Here is a 24,635-nt window from a genome sequence, read left to right as displayed (position 1 = left end):
CCACAGTAACAACCATGCGCGCAGTTCAGCGGAAGTGATAACGTCATTAGGGACCGCACAGAACGGACTCCTGACTCGGTGACGTAATTGCAAGACTCCGTGGATTATAAAACAGGCTGGGTCCCCTCCCCGGCCCCGACGGGCTGTCGGGCTGCCCTGAGGAGGCGGGGAGGGGAGGGCTGGGCCGGCCGGCTGGCAGACGACCATGCGGAACTTCTGCGAGGCCCCCAACTGCACGTGGAAGAGCATGCAGTCGGACCTGGCCTTTTTCAGGTTCCCGCGGGATCCAGCGAGATGCCAGAAGTGGGTGGAGAATTGTAGGAGAGCAGACTTAGAAGATAAAACCCCTGATCAACTAAATAAACATTATCGATTGTGTGCCAAACACTTTGAGACTTCTATGATCTGTAGAACTAGTCCTTATAGGACAGTTCTTTGAGATAATGCAATACCAACAATATTTGATCTTACCAGCCATTTGAATAATCCACACAGTAGACACAGAAAACGAATATAAGAATTGAGTGAAGATGAAATCAGGACACTGAAACAGAAAAAAATTGATGAAACTTCTGAACAGGAATGAAAACATAAGGAAATAAACAACGGCAATGCTCAGAACCCCAGTGCAGAAGGGGGTGAAGAGCAGGATGAAGGCATTTTACCTTTAACCCTTGAAGAGAAGGAAAACAAAGAATACTTAAAATCTTTGTTTGAAATTTTTATTTATTTATTTATTTAATTTTTAATAAACTTATTTATTTATTTATATATTTTTGACTGTGTTGGGTCTTCGTTTCTGTGCGAGGGCTTTCTCTAGTTGCGGCGAGCGGGGGCCACTCTTCATTGCGGTGCACGGGCCTCTCACTATCGCGGCCTCTCTTGTTGCGGAGCACAGGCTCCAGACGCGCAGGCTCAGTAGTTGTGGCTCACGGGCCCAGTTGCTCCGCGGCATGTGGGATCTTCCCAGACCAGGGCTCGAACCCGTGTCCCCTGCATTGGCAGGCAGATTCTCAACCACTGCGCCACCAGGGAAGCCCCTTTGTTCGAAATTTTGATTCTTATGGGAAAATAGAACACACCTCTGGATGGACATGAAGCTGATGAAATCCCAGAAGGTCTCTTTACTCCTGACAACTTTCAAGCACTGCTGGAGTGCCAGATCAATTCTGGTGAAGAGGTTCTGAGAAAGTGCCTTGAGACAACGGCAGTGAACACATTGTTCTGTTCGAAAACACAGCAGAAACGGATGCTAGAGGTCTCTGAGAGCTGCGGTAACAGATTTTGATATCATCGTTACCATTGTTGTTCTTAAAAATGTTCTATCTTTTACAAGAGCCTTTGGGAAAAATCTTCAGGGGCAAACTTCTGTTGTCTTCTTTGCAGCCAGTAGTTTGACTGCAGTGCTGCATTCACTAAATGAAGTGATGGAAAATACCGGTTTATCATGAATTTTGGTTTGAGGAAGTCACAAATTTGGCAACCAAACTTGATATTCTGATGGAACTCCCAGGGAAATTTCGCAGAGCTCAGCACAGTCACCTGGAATCTCAGCTAACCTCTGCGAGTTACTATAAAGAAACTCTAAGTGTTCCAACAGTGGAACACATTATTCAGGAACTGAAAGATATACTCTCAGAACAGCACCTTAAAGCTCTTAAATGCTTATCTCTGGTACCCTCTGTCATGGGACAGCTCAAATTCAATACATCAGAGGAGCATAGTGCTGACATGTACAGAAGTGATTTACCTAATCCTGACACGCTCTCTGCTGAGCTGCATTGTCAGAGAATCAAGTGGAAACACAGAGGGAAAGATATAGAACTTCCGTCCACTATTTTTGAAGCCCTTCATCTGCCAGACATCAAGTTTTTTCCTAAAGTTTATGCATTGCTGAAGGTCCTGTGTATTCTTCCTGTGATGAAGGTTGAGGGTGAACGCTATGAAAATGGGTGAAAGAGTCTCAAAGCATACCTGAGGAACACTTTGACAGACCAAAGGTCAAGGAACTTGGCTTCGCTTAACACAAATTTTGATATAAAACACAATTTGGATTTAATGGTGGATACATATATAAAACTCTATACAAGTAAGTCAGAGCTTCCTACAGATAATTCAGAAACCACTGAAAATACCTAAGAGACTTTTAAAATAGGCTTTCTCTTATATTTGATATTTGAAAAAATCTGTAAGAAATTTGAAAATATCTTACAGAAAAGTTGTAAGGTGTATGTAGGCTACTTAATCACTGAATATCTTGACCTGTAGGCCTCCCATTGAATACATTAGTCATTGATAATCTGCCTGTTTAAATGGCCCGTTTGAAGTCCCATGCTTTGGAGACCTAACTGTTCTTCCAGAAGATAGCCTTGAAAGTACCATGTTACACTCTGTGTGATCTCTGCTAATGGCACTTGGGACTTGTATTAGTTAAGTCATTTTACACATAACATTTATCACTGTGGATCCAATTGTCAGGTACTGAGTTATCAGTTCTTTGAAGAAATAAATTTTGAGGAGGTATGGGAGGAAGGAATACATTTTATAAAACATTACAATGAAGCTCATGACTGACCTTTGAATAATAGTTTTAAGTATGCTGTTAAAAATCTGTAAGGGATGGTTAAAATTATCAGACTGTAAGAGAAACGTGTGGGCTCGCCAAACAAGGATTTCAGTGTAGATTTCGTCTTTATCAAATGAAGTTAAAGGAACAAGTTATAGTTAAAGTTTGAAAGGAAGAGACTGCCATTGTTGTTCCACATCTGGTTGTTGCTGTTTGCATTCCTTTATTGAGCCTACATCTTCGTAAGCTTTTTGGCAGGTATATGTTGAACACTTCTGTTTCATGGTCAAGACAGGATCAGAGGCCATGGATACTGACAACTGGTTTGTCTGTTTTCTTCTGTCTTTTTCCATGACGGTATCTACTGCCTCATCTTGATTTACAAGCAAAACCTAGAAACTACAAAAATAAGTGTTTTGTGGTTTATCTAGGAATAATACAGAAAATCTTGCCATTATTTTTGGTGAAGAAAATCAATTTTGTATAGCTTATTTCAACCTAAATAAAATGTGAATTTTGTTTAAAAAAAAAAAAGAAACAGGCTGGGATGTCAGAGATACTAAGGTGTGGAAGGAAAGCGTCTTAGAGTCAACAAAATGGTTTAGCAAATTAAAAATCCCCAATTGTTTTTTCCTCCAACAGAGGGGCAGATGCAACATTGTATCATTGAGGACTCAAAGTGAGCTGTGATTCTCTGCCTGAGCTGGTGTGCTCATTTTGCTTATTGGACATGCTTGACCATCAGAGAGGGCTGCTAGCATTCTTCTGGGTGGGAGGGGACTTAAATTTCAAGGGGAATGGCTGTCATGCTGGCATTTGGGAACTGGGGCAGTCACTTGTGCTTTGGGGCAGATAAAGTGTTTAAATGTTCTCCTGTATATTACGTAGGAGTCGCAGCCCTAAAATACCCACTTAATTGGTTCTAGTCTGCCTACTGGATGTGTGTGGGATAAATGGAATTCCTCATGCCCACACACTGTGAAATGTCAGGTCGTTGTTCATCCATCCCTTTTCTTGCTTTCTTCAACCATTTCCCAAAGCTTCTCAAGGATTGTAATGAACTTGAATATTATACAGGTATTACACATGCATTTTGCTATGGTCTGAATGTTTGTGTTTTTCTCCCTTGCCCCCAATTCATATGTTGAAACCTAGACCCCAAGGTGATGGTGTTTTGGAGATGAGATTAGGTCATGAAGGCAGAGCCCTCATGAATGGGATTCGTGCCTTTATAAAAGAGGCTCCACCATGTCAGGATGCTGTGAGAGGCTGGTGGTCTGCAACCCAGAAGAGAACCCTTCCTAGAATGTGACCATGCTGACATGTTGATCTTGGACTTCCCAGCCTGAAGAACTGTAAGAAATAAATTTCTGTTATTTGAAAGCTACCCAGTCTGGTATTTTGTTATAGCACCTAAACAGACTAAGACACATTTATTGTTTAAAAAATAAGAATGAAATAGCTACCACTTGCAGAGTGCTACTATAGCTGCCATCGTGCTAAGCATTCTATTTATATTGCTGTATTTTTTCCTCATGACAACCCTCTGCAGTAGGTAGAATTATTGTCCTGTTTAATGATGACAAAAACTGAAGCTTAGAGAGGATTAGTAATTTTCCCAAGGCCATACAACTAATGAGAAGTGGATCTGAGTTTCAAAACCAAATCTCCTTGTAATTAACAGCAATTTTTATACAGTTCTGTATAAGAAACTTGTGAAAGTGATATAATAAAAATCGATCCAAATGAGCAGAAACTTCTCTTTTAAATCGGTGCCCGAAGGACATTATATACTTATTCCAGTAGTTCTGTTATTCAGGACATTTTTGGAACCCCCTTTTGGAATTGCCTTCAGGGCCCACGCTTTGAGTATTTTATTCAAAAGGATAATCCCTATTCATCCTGTGAGGTGAGATTTGACTGTTTAAAGGACCCTAACGAGGCAGGTCTGCTGACCAAGGTGTAGGATGACTGTGATCAACAGGGCGACATAGTTTTCAGTCATTTAAGAAAAGACCATGGTTTTCTTGAGTTGGTTGTAAACTAAAGCAGAAACATTCTTGGGATATGTATGATCTTCCTTGGATTATGAGGATTTGAGGGATATAAGACATTTATGGAAATGCAACTATCAGAGGTGAAAAAACAGTCAGCACCCACACTGACTTTCTTTATCAATATTAGCAAATTGAGTTGCACTTACATTTTGTTGGTACATATCAGGGGCCCCCAAATTTTAGTTGCTCAAGGCAGTATATGGCTCTTGGAAGTATTCTGTGTGGTGCTTTTATTGCACCCACACAGTGTGTTAATAGGCTATATAATTGGGCAGATTTTAGGTCTGGTGGCCATATAAGCAGTTTAGTCTCAATTGTCCTATGTCTACCCACTCAGGGTGCTTATGTTAATCCCATGCCCACTGAAGGCATTTGGACTTTTGATTCCTGATGTTCACATTCTTTTGCCTAAAAGAACTCTGAACAGTAAGCATTACTCTGCTCAAAACAAAACAAAACAAAAAACCTTAGGATATTTCATGTCCCAGTTCCAACAGCATTTAAGCTACTCCCAGCTAAAAATAATTCTTCCTTTTCCTGAATTTCTATAAAACTTCAGTGATCCTCGCTTTGCAGTCTTGATCAGCTGTCTTCTGTCGTAGCTCTTTAGGAAGGGTTCCTATCTTATTTCAGAGGGAGTGTCCTTTATCAGCAGAGGTGCTCCTGTGGAAATGACGCTTGGGCTTGCCAAAGAGATCCGCTTACTATCTGAAACAGCCAAAAATACTTCCATGTGTTTGAACCTTTTACTTTATACTTTCTCTTTGCTCCTTTGCCAGCCCTGGTTGCCTTGACTTAGAAATCAATCTTGGGTTCTGATGCTTTATTGACCCTGCCTAGTTTTGATGAATCACTTACTCACAACCAGAGTCCTCATGTTAACTTGCCTGGGATGATGTTGGCTCCATTCATTCCGGGCTTTGGTGACTTAGCTCTGCTTCTCAGTATATGATTCTGAGCTGTGTCCACTTCTTAACCTGGGGATGCTACACAAAAGGAACCATATTTATCGCCATGGGAAGAACTGGGACAGAGTTGAGGATGGGAGTCCATGGAACACCTGCTTTCGTACGTAGCCCCCTGGTACCAAGCACTGTTCTTTGTAGACAGATCCTTGATAAAAATTTGTTAATGGAATACATGAAAAAACAAAGCAGTTATAGTAGCATCTCATGATGTGGAAAGGGAAGTACAATTCATCTAATGCTAATATGCTTCTTCTTTACATGAGGCATCGTGGTAGGCACTGAGAATTCAAAGATGAAGAGGTAAGGAGTTTGCACTCTCCTGGAAGTCTAGAGTTAAAGGAAAAGTCTGGGTGGTCGGCTTGGACAGAGATGATAGAGAACCTATTAAATTGTAGGTCTTAATCCCGGGTCCAGGTTCAAAAAAGTCTTGAATATGTTGGGGGAGTTGCAATTTCTGAGCTGGAAAAATTCTTGAGGACTTGGGTCTTGATGCCAGGCTGCAGAACGATGGCTTCTGAGGGAAGAGGGGGGCAGGTGAAGGATCTGGCAAAGGTCAAATGTCAAACCCATTTGAGGTCATGAGCAGGTTTCCCAAGGCTGCTCATTCTACCTTTTGGTCAAATTTTCCTGGGCTACCTGTTAGAAAAGGAGGTTTTTTTCATATTAAAAAAAAAAAAATCACATGGCGTCCTGGAGAACAAGTTCTTTTACTAGCATGACATGACTTTTAAAATACTGAAATCTGTTGTGACGTGCAGCGGAGGTTCTGAATTCTTTTTGGGAACAGGGCCCCAACCTTACTGGTAAAGTTGTGCTTTTACTTAAGGTCACAGATGATGTGGTCAGCATTTTTTGATTATGAAGCAAGCTCTAAGAAAATAGAACAACTGAAGTGATCTTCCTCTCTCTAAACTGTAAGTTATCTTTCACAGCATCTCATTGGAGAGGCAACCTTGAGGGCTAAAGTAACTAGGTTATCCTCTCATCTAACCAACACGAGTAGCTGTCTGGCCCTGAGTGACATGAGCCCAGAGTGGGGTGGAGGGAAATGTGGGTGAATTGCATTTTGAGGTCTGGGTCACTGTTTGTCACTCTGCCTCTTGCCATTGCCAGGCACAAGCAATCTTCCTTCGCCGCAAGTTGCTACCTAAGGGGAACACTGTCCCAGGCTGTTGATATGCTCTATGTCAAGGCAGCAAGGCTCAAAGCAACAATTCCAGTGAGTATTAGGCTCTGCTTAGAATGATGACCAAAGGGACGTTTGAAATTCTGGATAAATCTTATTTCTCTTTGTTTTATTGTAGGAAGATCACGTAAAAAAAGTACAGTTATTAAAAAAGAAAACAAAAAACTATTTATGGTAAGCCAGAGGGTCTTTTTCTTTCTCACGTTTCTACTTGTTGGATGCTTTTATTTCCTTGCATTTTATTTTTTCCAGATGGTCATGAAGTAATAATCGGGGGATGCTTCAGTGTCATATTACGAAAGCTACTCATGGTTTACCTTATGCAATTTATTCTATCTTGTTTATAGAAATACGGCAGATTCCAAGAACAACTATTGTCCTTTTTCATGGAAGATGTTTTTGGTCAACTCCAATTACAAGTTTGCAACAAAATACACTTTGTGGAAGACTTTCACAGCCTTAGGCAGAAATCGAGCCACTGTGCAAGTATGCATAGCAAATAAGGTGAATTTGATCCTAGACATCTATCCAGAAAACAGCATGTAGGAAGTTGTCTTCACCCCAAAGAGTGGGTAAAGGGGTTTCTAATTGTTGGCTTGTAGTCCAAATGGAGAGTCCATCACCAGGGAAACAGTATCAAATAACCCTGTATAACTTGTAATGCCACTATGTATTATTTCTTAAGGAATGGCACAGAAAACATGTTGAAGAGAGCTAAAGTGACAGGAGATGCTTCTCAAATGAATATCTAGTTTTTCAAATCATTCTCTCTTTATATTATTCCCAACTAATTCATTCATTCATTTAACAAATATTTCCTAAGCACCAACTATGTGCCAAATGCTATTCTAGGATATTTTCTTTCTTTCTCTCTTTTTTTCTCTCTTTCTCTTTCTTTCTTCTTTCTTTCTTTCTTTCCTTCCTTCCTTCCTTCTTTCCTTCCTTCCTTCCTTCTTTCTTTCTTTCTTTCTTTCTTTCTTTTCTTTCTTTCTTTCTTTCTTTCTTTCTTTCTTTCTTTCTTTCTTTCTTTCTTTCTTTCTTTCTTTCTTTCTTCTCCTCCCTCCCTCCCTCCCTTCCTTCCTCTGTCTTTCTTTTCTTCTCTCTTTCTGTCACCTCCTCTCTTTCCCATATTGATAAGAGCTTTTAGATTGATTTTTTATCTTATTTTTATATAAGTTTTTAGAGTTGTACCCTGTATAAGGCAAAGTCTCAATCAAAACAAAATGAAAAAAAGAAGTGTGTCTTCTTTGGTACCTAAATTATTTGATGCTGCAGTGTGGTTGCTGTCACCCTAAGCAATGGGGAATTAATTAAGAAGGTAAAAGTGACCACACTTTTCTGTAAAAACATCCACAATATTAAAGATTGGTATAGAAAAACAAAACAAAGCAAAACAACCAGGCCAGGATCTGTGCAGTATTAGTTGGCTTGCCTCTGTGGGAAGTGTTGAATCTTTTCTGTGACATTGTTTGGGCTCCAAGTGTGCTTTCTCAAGCCTCCTGTGGTTGTACTTGAAGGTGGTACAAACTGGGGTGTGGGCTCCTGAAGATACCACAGTCCTTGGGTTGCCAGAAGGAAATGAGCTTTCTACCCTTGGGCACCAGGGCTACAGAAACTTGAACTCTGGGCAGTGGGAAGTGGAGTTTTAGTTTTTAAGAGTTAGGACATCATTTTCTTGCGGTCCATGAAAGTACTCAGTAACCCAAATTCCAGTCTATAGTGCAGAGGCATTTTTATGAGGGTGAGCTGCTCAGTTAGGTAAAAAAATTCAACAAATTTATGTTCTCTTTGGTTAGTCTGTGTTTAAGTTACGTCCTTGTTTGGGACTTGGGTTGCATAGTTTTCCATGAACTCTCCTATTCCCTTAAAATAACAACAGGCATAAAAATTACAAACTGGTACCTCTTGGCAGAACACGGAGAGAATGCTCCGGGCCAGTTCCCTTGCCTGAAATAATGGAAAGGTCATCACTTATCTTTGGTTTATTCTATACTTAACTTATAAGGTCATCTTATTAAGACAGTGAATAGTATAGTCTCTCTCTCTTTTTTTTTTTTTAAATAGATCTCTATTGGAGTATAATTGCTTCACAGTACTGTGTTAGTTTCTGTTGCACAACAAAGCAAATCAGCCATATGCGTACACATCCCCATGTCCCCTCCCTCTTGAGCCTCCCTCCCATCCTCCCTATCCCACCCCTCTAGGTCATTGCAAAGCACCGAGCCGATCTCCCTGTGCTAGGCTGCTGCCAGCCAAATATTTCACTTGTGGTAGTGTATGTATGTCGATGCTACTCTAACTTCGCCCCAGCTTCGCTCTCCCACCTGATGTCCTCAAGTCCATTCTCTATGTCTACCTCTTTATTCCTGCCCTGCAACTAGGTTCATCAGTACCATTTTTTTCCTTTTTTTTTAGATTCCATATATATGTGTTAGCATACGGTATTTGTTTTTCTCTTTCTGACTTACTTCACTCTGTATGACAGACTCTAGGTCCATCCACCTCACTAAAAATAACTCAATTTTTTTTCTTTTTATGGCTGAGTAATATTCCATTGTATATATGTGCCACATCTTCTTTATCCATTCATCTGTCGATGGACATTTAGGTTGGTTCCATGTCCTGGCTATTGTAAATAGTGCTGCAGTGAACATTGTGGTACATGACTCTTCTTGAATTATGGTTTTCTCAGGGTATATGCCCAGTAGTGGGATTGCTGGGTCATTTGGTAGTTCTATTTTCAGTTTTTTAAGGAACCTCCGTACTGTTCTCCATAGTGGCTGTATCAATTTACATTCCCACCAACAGTGCAGGAGGGTCCCCTTTTCACCACACCCTTTCCAGCATTTATTGTTTCTAAATTTTTTTTTTTTTTAAACATCTTTATTGAAGTATAATTGCCTTACAACAGTGTGTTAGCTTCTGCTTTATAACAAAGTGAATCAGTTATACATATACAATATGTTCCCATTTCTCTTCCCTCTTGCATCTCCCTCCCTCCCACCCTCCCCATCCCACCCCTCTAGGTGGTCACAAAGCACAGAGCTGATCTCCCTGTGCTATGCGGCTGCTTCCCACTAGCTATCTATTTTACATTTGGTAGTGTATATATGTCCATGACACTCTCTTACCCTGTCACATCTCACCCCACCCCCTCCCCATATCCTCAAGTCCATTCTCTAGTAGGTCTGTGTCTTTATTCCCGTCTTGCCACTAGGTTCTTCATGGCCTTTTTTTTTTTTTTTTTTTCCCTTAGATTCCATATATATGTGTTAGCATACTGTATTTGTTTTTCTCTTTCTGACTTACTTCACTCTGTATGACAGACTCTAACTCCATCCACCTCATTACAAATACCTCCATTTCATTTCTTTTTATGGCTGAGTAATATTCCATTGTATATATGTGCCACATCTTCTTTATCCATTCATCTGTCGATGGACATTTAGGTTGCTTCCAGGTCCTGGCTATTGTAAATAGAGCTGCAATGAACATTGTGGTACATGACACTTTTTGACCTATGGTTTTCTCAGGGTATATGCCCAGTAGTGGGATTGCTGGGTCATATGGTAGTTCTATTTGTAGTTTTTTAAGGAACCTCCATACTGTTCTCCATAGTGGCTGTATCAATTTACATTCCCACCAACAGTGCAAGAGTGTTCCCTTTCCTCCACACCCTCTCCAGCATTTATTGTTTCTAGATTTTTTGATGATGGCCATTCTGACCGGTGTGAGATGATATCTCATTGTAGTTTTGATTTGCATTTCTCTAATGATTAATGATGTTGAGCATTCTTTCATGTGTCTGTAGGCCATCTGTATATCTTCTTTGGAGAAATGTCTATTTAGGTCTTCTGCCCATTTTTGGATTGGGTTGTTCGTTTTTTTGTTATTGAGCTTCATGAGCTGCTTGTAAATCTTGGAGATTAATCCTTTGTCAGTTGCTTCATTTGCAAATATTTTCTCCCATTCTGATGGTTGTCTTTTGGTCTTGTTTATGGTTTCCTTTGCTGTGCAAAAGCTTTTAAGTTTCATTAGGTCCCATTTGTTTATTTGTGTTCTTATTTCCATTTCTCTGGGAGCTGGGTCAAAAAGAATCTTGCTGTGATGTATGTCATAGAGTGTTCTGCCTATATTTTCCTCTAAGAGTTTGATAGTGTCTGGCCTTACACTTAGGTCTTTAATCCATTTTGAGTTTATTTTTGTGCATGGTGTCAGGGAGTGTTCTAATTTCATACTTTTACATGTACCTGTCCAATTTTCCCAGCACCACTTACTGAAGAGGCTGTCTTTTCTCCACTGTATATGCTTGCCTCCTTTATCAAAGATAAGGTGACCATATGTGTGTGGGTTTATCTCTGGGCTTTCTATCCTGTTCCATTGATCTATATTTCTGTTTTTGTGCCAGTACCAAACTGTCTTGATTACTGAAGCTTTGTAGTATAGTCTGAAGTCAGGGAGCCTGATTCCCCCAGCTCCATTTTTCGTTCTCAAGATTGCTTTGGCTATTCGGGGTCTTTTGTGTTTCCATACAAATTGTGAAATTTTTTGTTCTAGTTCTGTGAAAAATGCCAGTGGTAGTTTGATAGGGATTGCATTGAATCTGTAGATTGCTTTGGGTAGTAGACTCATTTTCACAATGTTGATTCTTCCAATCCAGGAACATGGTATATCTCTCCATCTATTTGTATCATCTTTAATTTCTTTCATCAGTGTCTTATAATTTTCTGCATACAGGTCTTTTGTCTCCTTAGGTAGGTTTATTCCTAGATATTTTATTCTTTTTGTTGCAATGGTAAACGGGAGTGTTTTCTTAATTTCACTTTCAGATTTTTCGTCATTAGTGTATAGAAATGCAAGCGATTTCTGTGCATTAATTTTGTATCCTGCTACTTTACCAAATTCATTGATTAGCTCTAGGAGTTTTCTGGTAGCATCTTTAGGATTCTCTATGTATAGTATCATGTCATCTGCAAATAGTGACAGCTTTACTTCTTCTTTTCCGATTTGGATTCCTTTTATTTCTTTGTCTTCTCTGATTGCTGTGGCTAACACCTCCAAAACTATGTTGAATAATAGTGGTGAGAGTGGGCAACCTTGTCTTGTTCCTGATCTTAGTGGAAATGATTTCAGTTTTTCACCATTGAGGACAATGTTGGCTGTGGGTTTGTCATATATGGCCTTTATTATGTTGAGGAAAGTTCCCTCTATGCCTGCTTTCTGCAGGGCTTTTATCATAAATGGGTGTTGAATTTTGTCGAAAGCTTTCTCTGCATCTATTGAGATGATCATATGGTTTTTCTCCTTCAATTTGTTAATATGGTGTATCACATTGATTGATTTGCGTATATTGAAGAATCCTTGCATTCCTGGGATAAACCCCACTTGATCATGGTGTATGATCCTTTTAATGTGCTGTTGGATTCTGTTTGCGAGTATTTTGTTGAGGATTTTTGCATCTATGTTCATCAGTGATATTGGCCTGTAGTTTTCTTTCTTTGTGACATCTTTGTCTGGTTTTGGTATCAGGGTGATGGTGGCCTCGTAGAATGAGTTGGGGAGTGTTCCTCCCTCTGCAATATTTTGGAAGAGTTTGAGAAGGATAGGTGTTAGCTCTTCTCTAAATGTTTGATAGAATTCACCTGTGAAGCCATCTGGTCCTGGGCTTTTGTTTGTTGGAAGGTTTTTAATCACATTTTCAATTTCAGTGCTTGTGATTGGTCTGTTCATATTTTCTATTTCTTCCTGGTTCAGTCTCGGCAGTTTGTGTATTTCTAAGAATCTGTCCATTTCTTCCAGGTTGTCCATTTTATTGGCATAGAGTTGCTTGTAGTAATCTCTCATGATCTTTTGTATTTCTGCAGTGTCAGTGGTTACTTCTCCTTTTTCATTTCTAATTCTATTGATCTGAGTCTTCTCCCTTTTTCTCTTGATGAGTCTGGCTAATGGTTTATCAATTTTGTTTATCTTCTCAAAGAACCAGCTTTTAGTTTTATTGATTTTTGCTATTGTTTCCTTCATTTCTTTTTCATTTATTTCTGACCTGATCTTTATGATTTCTTTCCTTGTGCTGGCTTTGGGGTTTTTTTGTTCTTCTTTCTCTAATTGCTTTAGGTGCAAGGTTAGGTTGTTTATTCGAGATGTTTCCTGTTTCTTGAGGTAGGCTTGTATTGCTATAAACTTCCCTCTTAGCACTGCTTTTGCTGTGTCCCATAGGTTTTGGGTCGTCGTATCTCCATTGTCATTTATTTCTAGGTATTTTTTGATTTCCCCTTTGATTTCTTCAGTAATCACTTCATTATTAAGTAATGTACTGTGTAGCCTCCATGTGTTTGTATTTTTTACAGATCTTTTCCTGTAATTGATATCTAGTCTCATAGCGTTGTGGTCAGAAAAGATACTTGATACGATTTCAATTTTCTTAAATTTAACAAGGCTTGATTTGTGACCCAAGATATGATCTATCCTGGAGAATGTTCCATGAGCACTTGAGAAAAATGTGTATTCTGTTGTTTTTGGGTGGAATGTCCTATAAATATCAATTAAGTCCATCTTGTTTAATGTATCATTTAAAGCTTGTGTTTCCTTATTTTCATTTTGGATGATCTGTCCATTGGTGAAAGTGGGGTGTTAAAGTCCCCTACTATGATTGTGTTGCTGTCGATTTCCCCTTTTATGGCTGTTAGTATTTGCCTTATGTATTGAGGTGCTCCTATGTTGGGTGCATAAATATTTACAATTGTTATACCTTCCTCTTGGATCGATCCCTTGATCATTATATAGTGTCCTTCTTTGTCTCTTGTAATAGTCTTTATTTTAAAGTCTATTTTGTCTGATATGAGAATTGCTACTCCAGCTTTCTTTTGGTTTCCATTTGCATGGAATATCTTTTTCCATCCCCTCACTTTCAGTCTGTATGTGTCTCTAGGTCTGAAGTGGGTCTCTTGTAGACAGCATATATATGGGTCTTGTTTTTGTATCCATTCAGCCAGCCTGTGTCTTTTGGCTGGAGCATTTAATCCATTTACATTCAAGGTAATTATCGATATGTATGTTCCCATTCCCATTTTCTTAAATGTTTTGGGTTTGTTATTGTAGGTGTTTTCCTTCTCTTGTGTTTCTTGCCTAGAGAAGTTCCTTTAGCATTTGTTGTAAAGCTGGTTTGGTAGTGCTGAACTCTCTCAGCTTTTGCTTGTCTGTAAAGGTTTTAATTTCTCCATCACATATGAATGAGATCCTTGCTGGGTAGAGTAATCTTGGTTGTAGGTTCTTCTCCTTCATCACTTTAAGTATATCCTGCCACTCCCTTCTGGCTTGCAGAGTTTCTGCTGAAAGATCAGATGTTAACCTTATGGGGATTCCCTTGTGTGTTATTTGTTTTTTTTCCCTTGCTGCCTTTAATATGTTTTCCTTATATTTAATTTTTGACAGTTTGATTAATATGTGTCTTGGCGTGTTTCTCCTTGGGTTTATCCTGTATGGGACTCTCTGTGCTTCCAGGACTTGATTAACTATTTCCTTTCCCATATTAGGGAAGTTTTCAACTATAATCTCTTCAAATATTTTCTCAGTCCCTTTCTTTTTCTCTTCTTCTTCTGGGACCCCTATAATTCGAATGTTGGTGCGTTTAATGTTGTCCCAGAGGTCTCTGAGACTGTCCTCAGTTCTTTTCATTCTTTTTTCTTTATCCTGCTCTGCAGTAGTTATTTCCACCATTTTATCTTCCAGGTCACTTATCCTTTCTTCTGCCTCAGTTATTCTGCTATTGATCCCATCTAGAGTATTTTTAATTTCATTTATTGTGTTTTTCATCATTGCTTGGTTCCTCTTTAGTTCTTCTACATCCTTGTTAAATGTTTCTTGCATTTTGTCTATTCTATTTCCAAGATTTTGGATCATCCTTACTATCATTATTCTGAATTCTTTTTCAGGTAGACTACCTATTTCCTCTTCATTTGTTAAGTCTAGTGTGTTTTGACCCTGCTCCTTCATCTGCTGTGTGTTTTTCTGTCGTCTCATTTTGCTTATCTTACTGTGTTTGGGGTCTCCTTATCACAGGTTGCAGGTTTGTAGTTCCCGTTGTTTTTGTTATCTGTCCCCAGTGACTAAGGTTGGTTCAGTGGGTTGTGTAGGCTTCCTGGTGGAGGGAACTAGTGCCTGAGCTCTGGTGGATGAGGCTGGATCTTGTCTTTCTGGTGGGCACGTCCACGTCTGGTGGTGTATTTTGGGGTGTCTGTGGCCTTATTATGATTTTAGGCAGCCTCTCTGCTAATGGATGGGGCTGTGTTCCTGTCTTGCTAGTTGTTTGGCATAGGGTGTTCAGCACTGTAGCTTGCTGGTCATTGAGTGATGCTGGGTCTTGATGTTGAGATGGAGATCTCTGAGAGATTTTTGCCGTTTGGTATTATGCGGAGCTGGGAGGTCTCTTGTGGACCAGTGTCCTGAAGTTGGCTCTCCCACCTCCGAGGTATGGCCCTGATGCCTGGCTGAAGCACCAAGAGCCTTTCGTCCACACGGCTCAGAGTAAATGGGAGAAAAAATAGAAAGAAAGAAAGAAAGAAAGAAAGAAAGAAAGGAAAGAAGGAAGGAAGGGAGGAAGAAAGAAAGAAAGAAAGAAAGAAAGAAAGAAAGAAAGAAAGAAGCTATAATATAGTGAAGTAAAATAAAGCTATTATAAAGCAAAGCTATACAGACAAAAATCTCCCCCAGAAGCATATACATATACACTCACAAAAAAAAAAGGAAAAGGGGAAAAATTAATATATCCTGCTCCCAAAGTCCACCTCCTGAATTTGGGATGATTCTTTGTCTATTCAGGTATTCAACAGATGCAGGCACATCAAGTTGTTTGTGGAGTTTTAATCCGCTTCTTCTGAGGCTGCTGGGAGAGATTTCCCCTCCTCGTCTCTGTTCGCACAGCTCCTGGGGATCAGCTTTGGATGTGGACCCGCCTCTGTGTGTAGGTCGCCTGAGGGCGTCTGTTCCCCGCCCAGACAGGACGGGGTTAAAGGAGCAGCTGCTTCGGGGACTCTGGCTCACCCAGGCCGCGGGGAGGGAGGGGTACAGAGGAGGCGGGGCGAGCCTGCGGCGTCAGAGGCCGGCGTGACGTTGCAGCAGCCTGAGGCGCGCAGTGCGTTCTCCCGGGGATGTTGTCCCCGGATCACGGGACGCTGGCAGTGGCGGGCTGCACGGGCTCCCGGGAGGGGCGGTGTGGAGAGTGACCTGTGCTCGCACACAGGCTTTTTGGAGGCGGCAGCAGCAGCCCCAGCGTCTCACGCCCGTCTCTGGGGTCCGCGCTGATAGCCGCGGCTCGCGCCAGTCTCTGGAGTTCGTTTAGGCGGCGCTCTGAATCCCCTCTCCTTGCGCGCCGAAACAGAGGCAAGAAAAAGTCTCTTGCCTCTTCGGCAGCTGCAGACTTTTTCCCGGTCTCCCTCCCAGCCAGCTGTGGTGCGCTAACCCCTTCAGGCTGTGTTCACGCTGCCAACCCCAGTCCCCTCCCTGCGATCCGACCGAAGCCCGAGCCTCCGCTCCCAGCCCCGCCCGCCCCGGCGGGGGAGCAGACAAGCCTCTCGGGCTGGTGAGCGCTGCTCGGCGCCGAGCCTCTGTGCGGGAATCTCTCCGTTTTTCCCTCTGCGCCCCTGTTGCTATGGGATCCGCGCTGTTAGCTGCGGCTCGCGCCCGTCTCTGAAGTTCGTTTAGGCGGCGCTCTGAGTCCCCTCTCCTCGCGCACCAGGAAACAGGGAAGAAAAAGTCTCTTGCCTCTTCGGCAGCTGCAGACTTTTTCCCGGACTCCCTCCCGGCTAGCTGTGGTGCACTAACCCCTTCAGGCTGTGTTCACGCCGCCAACCCCAGTCCTCTCCCTGCGACCGAAGCCCGAGCCTCAGCTCCCAGCCCCGCCCGCCCCGGCGGCTGAGCAGACAAGCCTCTCGGGCTGGTGAGTGCTGGTCAGCGCCGAGCCTCCGTGCGGGAAGTGCGGGAATCTCTCCGCTTTGCCCTCCGCACCCCTGTGGCTGCGCTCTCCTCCGTGGCTCCGAAGCTTCCCCCCCTCTGCCACCCGCAGTCTCTGCCCGCGAAGGGGCTCCTAGTGCGTGGAAATCTTTCCTCCTTCACAGCTCCCTCCCACTGGTGCAGGTGCCGTCCCTATTCTTTTGTCTCTGTTATTTCTTTTTTCTTTTGCCCTACCCCAGTACGGGGGGAGTTTCTTGCCTTTTGGGAGGTCTGACGTTTTCTGCCAGCGTTCAGTGGGTGTTCTGTAGGAGCAGTTCCACGTGTAGATGTATTTCTACTGTATCTGTGGGAAGGAAGGTGATCTCCGCGTCTTACTCTTCCGCCATCTTCTCTCCTCCCCCTAAATTTTTGGATAATGGCCACTCTGACCGGCGTGAGGTGATACCTCATTGCAGTTTTGATTTGCATTTCTCTAATAATTAGTGATGTTGAGCATCTTTTCATGTGCCTCTTGGCCATCTGTATGTCTTCCTTGGTGAAATGTCTGTTTAGGTCTTCCGCCCATTTTTTAACTGGATTGTTTTTTTGATATGGAGCTCCATGAGCTGTTTGTGTACTTTGGAGATTAATCCTTTGTCTCTTGTTTCATTTGCAAATATTTTCTCCTATTCTGAGGGCTGTCTTTTTGTCTTGTTTATGGTTTCCTTTGCTGTGCAAAAGCTTTTAAGTTTAATTCAGTCCCATTTGTTTATTTTTGTTTTTATTTCCGTTACTCTAGGAGGGGGGGTCAAAAAAGATCTTGCTGTGGTTTATGTCAAAGAGTGTTTTTCCTATGTTTTCCTCTAAGAGTTTTATAGTGTCTGGTCTTACATTTAAGTTTTTAATCCATTTGGAGTTTATTTTTGTGTATGGTGTTAGGTATGTTCTAATTTCATTCTTTTACATGTAGCTGTCCAGTTTTCCCAACACCACTTATTGAAGAGGCTGTCTTTTCTCCATTGTATACTCTTGGCTCCTTTATCAAAGATAAGGTGACCATATGTGCATGGGTTTGTCCCTGGGCATTCAATACTGTACTATTGATCTATATGTCTGTTTTTGTGCCAGTACCATACTGTCTTGATTACTGCAGCTTTATGGTATAGTTTGAAGTCAGGGAGCCTGATTCCTCCAACTCCGTTTTTCTTTCTCAAGACTGCTTTGGCTATTTGGGGTCTTTTGTGTTTCCATACAAATTGTAAAATTTTTTGTTCTAATTCTGTGAAGAATGCCATTGATAGTTTGATAGGGATTGCACTGAATCTGTAGATTGCTTTGGGTAGTATAGTCATTTTCACAATATTGATTCTTCCAATCCAAGTACATGGTATATTTCTCCATCTGTTTATGTCATCTTTGATTTCTTTCAGCAGTGTTTTATAGTTTTTTGAGTACAAGTCTTTCGCCTCCTTAGGCAGGTTTATTCCTAGGTATTTTGTTCTTTTTGATGCAGTGGTAAATGGGAGTGTTTCCTTAATTTCTCTTTCTGATTTTTCATTGTTAGTGTATAAGAATGCCAGAGATTTCTGTGCATTAATTTTGTATACTGCAACCTTACCAAATTCATTGACTAGTTCTAGTAGTTTTCTGGTGGCATCTTTAGGATTTTCTATGTATAGTGTCATGTCATTGGCAAACAGTGACAGTTTTACTTCTTCTTTTCCAATTTGTATTCCTTTTATTTCTTTTTCTTCTCTGATTGCTGTGGCTAGGACTTCCAAAACTATCTTGAATAAGAGTGGCGAGAGTGGACATCCTTGTCTTGTTCCTGATCTTAGTGGAAATGCTTTCAGTTTTTCACCATTGAGTATGATGCTTGCTGTGGGTTTGTCATACATGGCCTTTATTATGTTGAGATAGGTTCCCTCTATGCCCATTTTCTGGAGAGCTTTTATCATAAATGGGTGTTGAATTTTGTCAAAAGCTTTTTCTGCATCCTTTGAGCTGATCATATGGTTTTTATTCCTTAATTTGTTAATGTGGTGTATCACATTGATTGATTTGCATATATTGAAGAATCCTTGCATCCCTGGCATAAATCCCACTTGATCATGGTGTATGATCCTTTTAATGTGCTGTTGGTTTCTGTTTGCTAGTATTTTGTTCAGGATTTTTGCATCTATATTCATCAGTGATATTGGTCTATAATTTTCTTTTTTTGTGATATCATTTTCTGGTTTTGGTATCAGGGTGATGGTGGCTTTGTAGAATGAATTTGGGAGTGTTCCTCCCTCTGCAATTTTTTGGAAGAGTTTGAGAAGGATCGGTGTTAGCTCTTCTCTAAATGTTTGATAGAATTCGCCTATGAAGCCCTCTGGTCCTGGACTTTTGTTTGTTGGAAGTTTTTAAATTACAGTTTCAATTGTATTACTTGTGATAGGTCCGTTTATATTTTCTAATTCTTCCTGAACCAGTTTTGGAAAATTGTACCTTTCCAAGAATTTGTCCATTTCTTTGTGGTTGTCCATTTTATTGGCATATAGTTGCTTGTAGTAGTCTCTCATGATCCTTTGTATTTCTGCAGTGTCAGTTGTTACTTCTCCTTTTTCATAATAGTTATAACCCAAACCAAGCAATGTTCTAGATGAAAAACTTAGAAAACATAGAGCTATCTAGGAACTCTGGTTTTCCTTGATTTGTTTTGGGAGAAGTTATTTCCTGAAGGGACCTTTATCTGTCAAGAGATGCTTTTTTCAATGCCTTGGACCGCAGCGCGATGGGAGCAGGCGGTACCTCTCAGGCTGGTCATGGAGGCTTTCCAAAGCGGCTGGCTCCCCCTTGCGGCCAAATATGAGCACAACCACCCCGAGCGCCACCTAACTCTGGGCTTTCCCTCTTACATTCTCCCACCCCAAGACAACCCTTGCTGACTTCAGTCACTTTGTCTCACAAGCTAAGGCATTTATGTGCTGGAGTAAACCAACCACCTCTGTGAAACTGTAAAAAAGAAGTCTAGGATTAGCCTGAGCTTTAGAAAGTCTCCACAGACATTGCTTTAGGGAAATAGGTTTAATTTTAATAATAGGCCTTGCATTTAATCTTTCTGCCAATTATAATTTTATATTTTTGGCCACAGAAACTAGTATCTGTTTAATATAAATTAACCGAGCATTTGCTCTGTGTGGAATTCTAAATTAGTGGTTGGGGCGGAGTTTAGGAGGGAGAAGTTATAAAATGTGAAGTAGGTGACATTAATTTACATGTGATATTTTCTTTTCTTCTTTTTTGACCATTTGCTTTAATTCGGGGAGACAGGGATGGGGGCAGCTTTCCTAAGCAGAAGCAGCTGTGCCTTCCACCAGATGTGTAATTATCATATTGTTTCTCTTTTCCCTCTTCATTCCAGGGACCTCAGGCTAGAATTAATTCTTGAATATGGCAATGAACCAAAGCTTTGCAAGTTACAGAAAACTTTTCTCCCCCTTCCCAATGGTTCTGCTGGTTGCTTTAAAGCTCTCCTCTCTCATACTGTGTCTCTAACCATCTGAAACTTGGGTGGACTTTCTAGGAATGGATTCTGAGACTAAATCCATGTCTTGGTCTATAGAATTTGGGGTTGAAAAATAAAAATAAAACCAGAAATAGCGTCTATAACCCAATCTGGGTCATCTCATTTTTTACTGGATGCAGACACCCCCCTAGATGTGCTGATTCTGAGTCAAGAATGACTCTCCACCGCAAAAGGTAAACAGGTCGCTCTCAGCAATGCCTGTCATTTCCATTTTTTTTTCAACCTCTTCCCTTTGTTCCCTCCAGCCTGGAGATGGTAACTGCTTCCTGCAGTTACTACCTCTATGATGTTTCTCTTTACCCTTTTAGTTACCTAGTTAACAACTTTATATCTAATTAACTGTTTTTTAAAAAAATGAATATAGTCATTGACTATATTTATATTCATGAAGCATGTTTCCATAAACAATATTTCAGGAAAAAATAACTTATGAAATAATTTGAAAGATGTGTCCATGAAGAGTTTTTGAAAAAGAACATCTTAATAAGAAAACACTAACGAGGAAAATATTTTAAATTTATTTATTTATTTATTTATGGCTGTGTTGGGTCTTCGCTTTCTGTGCGAGGGCTTTCTCTAGTTGCGGCAAGCGGGGGCCACTCTTCATCGCGGTGCGCGGGCCTCTCACTGTCGCGGCCTCTCTTGTTGCGGAGCACAGGCTCCAGACGCGCAGGCTCAGTAGTTGTGGCTCACGGGGCCAGCTGCTCCGCAGCATGTGGGATCTTCCCAGACTAGGGCTCGAACCTGTGTCCCCTGCACTGGCAGGCAGACTCTCAACCACTGCGCCACCAGGGAAGCCCGAAAATATTTTAAAATGATTAATGATGAAGAAAATATTCATGAGAATGTTGCTCATCTTCCCTCTCTCTGCTGCTCTCGTTGGACTGTTCTGAGATGTGATATTTTCTTAGTCAAAAAGGGACACTAAATATAGTCAATATAGAAACAGCCAATACATAGAAAATAATGAACACTTTTTGTATTTCCCCTGTTGCCCTTGCTATTTGGGGTATCGTGGGAAAAATGAGTAACACAGACTTTACCCTCTAGGAGTTCTGCAGCGTGTGTGTGTGTGTGTGTGTGCGTGTTGGTAGGAGGGCTCTAGGCAGAAGGAAGGGGATGGCAAGGTAACTTCACAAACAATTATAACAAGAGGAAGAAAGGAAAAGCAGCATAATATTAGTACTAGCAAAGCTGTGGGGTTTCAGAGCAGAAATGCTAGAGTCTGGATGGAGCAGGTAAGTTTTCAAGAAGGAGGGACTTTGAGAGGGGCCCCAAGTTCTGCAGGTTCTATTTCTGCAGAACCTCGACACATTTCAAAACTGGTCCAAGGCTTCTTCCATGATCTGGAAACAGGAGGAAATGGCCCAGCCCCTGTTTCCAGGACCCAGAATTCTAGAATAATGCTTTGGTTATGTGATGCTTTAGGATAAATAGGATTCTGAGGGGTTGATTAAAAAACCAGCGTTGCATTTATGATGTTGCTTCCAGAGCTCTAGACAGTTAACTTACATACAGAATTTTGGCATATAGTAATTTGTTTAATGTGTTCACTTACTTGGGATTTGAATTTATGCCCACCATAAGCAGTGGTGTTTGCTCTTCTGAAAACCAACCCCCCCAAAAACTTGTAAATAGCAAAACCAGCAAAATCTATGATACAAATTGCTTTCTGTAACTTAGAGAATCCAACAATTATTTATTTTGTATCTTAATAATTGAAGAAAATACTAAGGAGTAAGGATTACTACAGCCTCTTTATAAATTGTATATAGTATTTTTAAAATACTCTGATTCTATGTGGATGTTTTATTTCTGGTGATACTTTTTAATGGACATCCAGAACTGTTAAAAAAAATATTACTCTGCTGAAGATGTAAAGATATTTTACTTTGTGATAATAAAAATTTTCATATCATCAGCCCTATTTTACCTAATAGAATTTGTTGATTATATGTTGAACTAGGCGGAATTTTTCACTTATTCACAAGAGCAAAGTACTAAATTCCTTCTTTAACACTGACGTTGGACTTCGTTGGTATTATTAGGGTTGGGGAGATATTACAATTCCAGTGATGGAATGCTCATGTAATTTATTACCAAATCTCATTACCTTGGGGGTATAACCTGGGGTATATCTGAGTTATTCTTGGTGGAGGTTGTCTTGTATCACCAGAGAAGAAAACTAAGTTTAGAGCAACCAGGAATTAGATAGTGGATCACATGTTGTCAGCTAGAGTTGATCAATATCTCTTCCCCATTTTGTAGTTCCCATGGAACTTTAAGATTACTGGCTATAGATAATGGTACAACTCTTTTGACATTAATATCACCAATCAACCATTGAACATTTCTAGGCTTTAGATTTCTTAGTTCAAAATTCAGATACAGGGACTTCCCTGGTGGTGGAGCGGTTAAGAATCCTCCTGCCAATGCAGGGAACATGGGTTCAAGCCCTGGTCCGGGAAGCTCCCACATGCCGTGGAGCAACTAAGCCCGTGCGCCACAACTACTGAGCCTGCGCTCTAGAGCCCACGAGCCACAACTACGGAAGCCCACGCGCCTAGAGCCCGTGGTCCACAACAAGAGAAGCCACTGCAAGGAGAAGCCCGCACACAACGAAGAGTAGCCCCCGCTAGCCACTACTAGAGAAAGTCCGCACGTAGCAACGAAGACCCAACGCAGCCAAAAATAAATAAATAAAATAAATAAATTTATGAAAAAAAATTCAAACACAAAGTTAAAATGTCCATGGCAAGTAAACCGCCCTGTTTTTCTCCCCTCATTTATTTTTTTCCACATAGCAGTGTGCCACTTATTACTATGTGCTGAAGGCAAGGAAATAAATAATTATCCACACTTTGAGGGTTTGTGGATTTATAGTTGATGGGTAGCCATCGAGTGTCTGAGACCAAGGGTTTCCTTCCCTTCCTTCTTCCATTCCCCTCTTCTCCTTTCCTCCCTCCCCCATCTTTCCTTTCCCCAAACATATTTTCAGAATATTTCATGTACCTGCTCTAAGTCAATTTGCTAAATAGCTAATTTACCAAAAGACCAACTTTTTGAATCCATCATTTCTTTTACTTCTTTGGCTTTAGTTTACTGGCTTTTGTCTTTGTGTGGAAGAATTCCTTCATTTTAAGAAATATTCTAATTTGTCTCAGTTCCAGATTCCTACCTTTGGAATGGGAGACTGAGTAGCAGAGAGAAGGGGGGCTGGGGAAATAAAGAAGAGTCATAAAAACTGAATCTTTTTGAACATGCAGAATTCTTATGTATATATTTAACATTAATATACTCTTATATATGGGAAGAATGCATTTGTAAGAATTTTCCAAAGTCAAGAACACATTCAAGTATATATACCAACTTCAATATCAGAGAGACACTAATTGCTGTAACAAATATGCCCACAAATTTCAGTGGCTTCACATTTTAGAACTTTATTTCTCACTCATGTAAAATTCCATTTGGAATGTTTCTGGATGAGGTCACTTTCCTCCACATCATGAATCAGAGATCCAGGGGCCTTCCACATTGCAGCTCTGTCATTCCTTAGGCCTTTTGCGTTTAGTCAGGCAATGGGGGATGAGAGCAGGAAGAAGACATATCATCTTCTTATAAGCCTGGCTCCCAAAATGACACATATCATTCTGGTCATATTCTATTGGCAAGAACTAGTCACCTGGCCACAATAACTGCAAGGAATCCTGGGAAACATAGTCTAGCTTATGGCTAGGAAGAAGAGGAAATAAATTTTGGCCAATAATTAGCAGTCTGTGCCATAATTATTCAAGAATTTTTCATTAGTATATTATTTATGACCAGGACCATCCTTAGCTTATAGGGTACCTTTATGCAAAGTAGAAAAAGGATATAGCCTTGCATGACCATGTTACAATGAATGGAACACTTTCTTAAACTGGGCTCTCACGTGTGGGACATAACTGCACAATGGTACAGGGTGGTTCATGATTAGTAAATGAATGGTTTTTTCTTATGAGTATATTTTTTTCATGAGGAAGAAGGGAACTGAAACAGACAAAAATTAGTGTTATAAAGACAAAAGGAAAACCCAGTCAATTGAAACTAAATGACTAAAAGAAACAAGTAAATTTTGGAAATTGACTTTTTGCAACTTGGCTTACAGCAGTTTGGTTTAACTGTATATTGTCTAGGTCCTGTCTTAGGTGCTAGGGTAAGAGAGACCAGGATGATTTGGTCCCTGCTCTCCAGAGCTTATGCTCTTTTGGGGAGAGAGATGTAAACAAAGAAGTTTAGTGAATCATGAAATGTGACATGTGCTCATGCTGAGTTTTCTGTCTGACAAAGTCACTGGGGAAGTGCAAAGGAAGAAGTA

General features: G+C 40.7%; 1 protein-coding gene and 1 pseudogene across 1 annotated transcript in view; both read left to right on the top strand.

Annotated features, from left to right (window-relative positions):
* The first annotated feature begins 205 nt into the window (after positions 1 to 205).
* On the top strand, positions 206 to 2,139 carry LOC132372604 (52 kDa repressor of the inhibitor of the protein kinase-like; annotated as a pseudogene).
* Positions 2,140 to 6,639: 4,500 nt separating this feature from the next.
* The window catches only part of IL26 (interleukin 26), a 29,604-nt gene continuing 11,608 nt past the window's right edge, over positions 6,640 to 24,635 (top strand). Inside the window, 3 exon segments of the mRNA XM_059934679.1 lie at positions 6,640 to 6,810; positions 6,896 to 6,942; positions 7,100 to 7,259. Coding sequence (XP_059790662.1) covers positions 6,640 to 6,810; positions 6,896 to 6,942; positions 7,100 to 7,259 — 378 coding nt within the window.

The sequence above is a fragment of the Balaenoptera ricei genome, chromosome 10 (genome assembly GCF_028023285.1).
Source record: "Balaenoptera ricei isolate mBalRic1 chromosome 10, mBalRic1.hap2, whole genome shotgun sequence".
NCBI classification, from domain to species: domain Eukaryota; kingdom Metazoa; phylum Chordata; class Mammalia; order Artiodactyla; family Balaenopteridae; genus Balaenoptera; species Balaenoptera ricei.
This window is presented reverse-complemented; position numbering and strand designations above follow the sequence as displayed.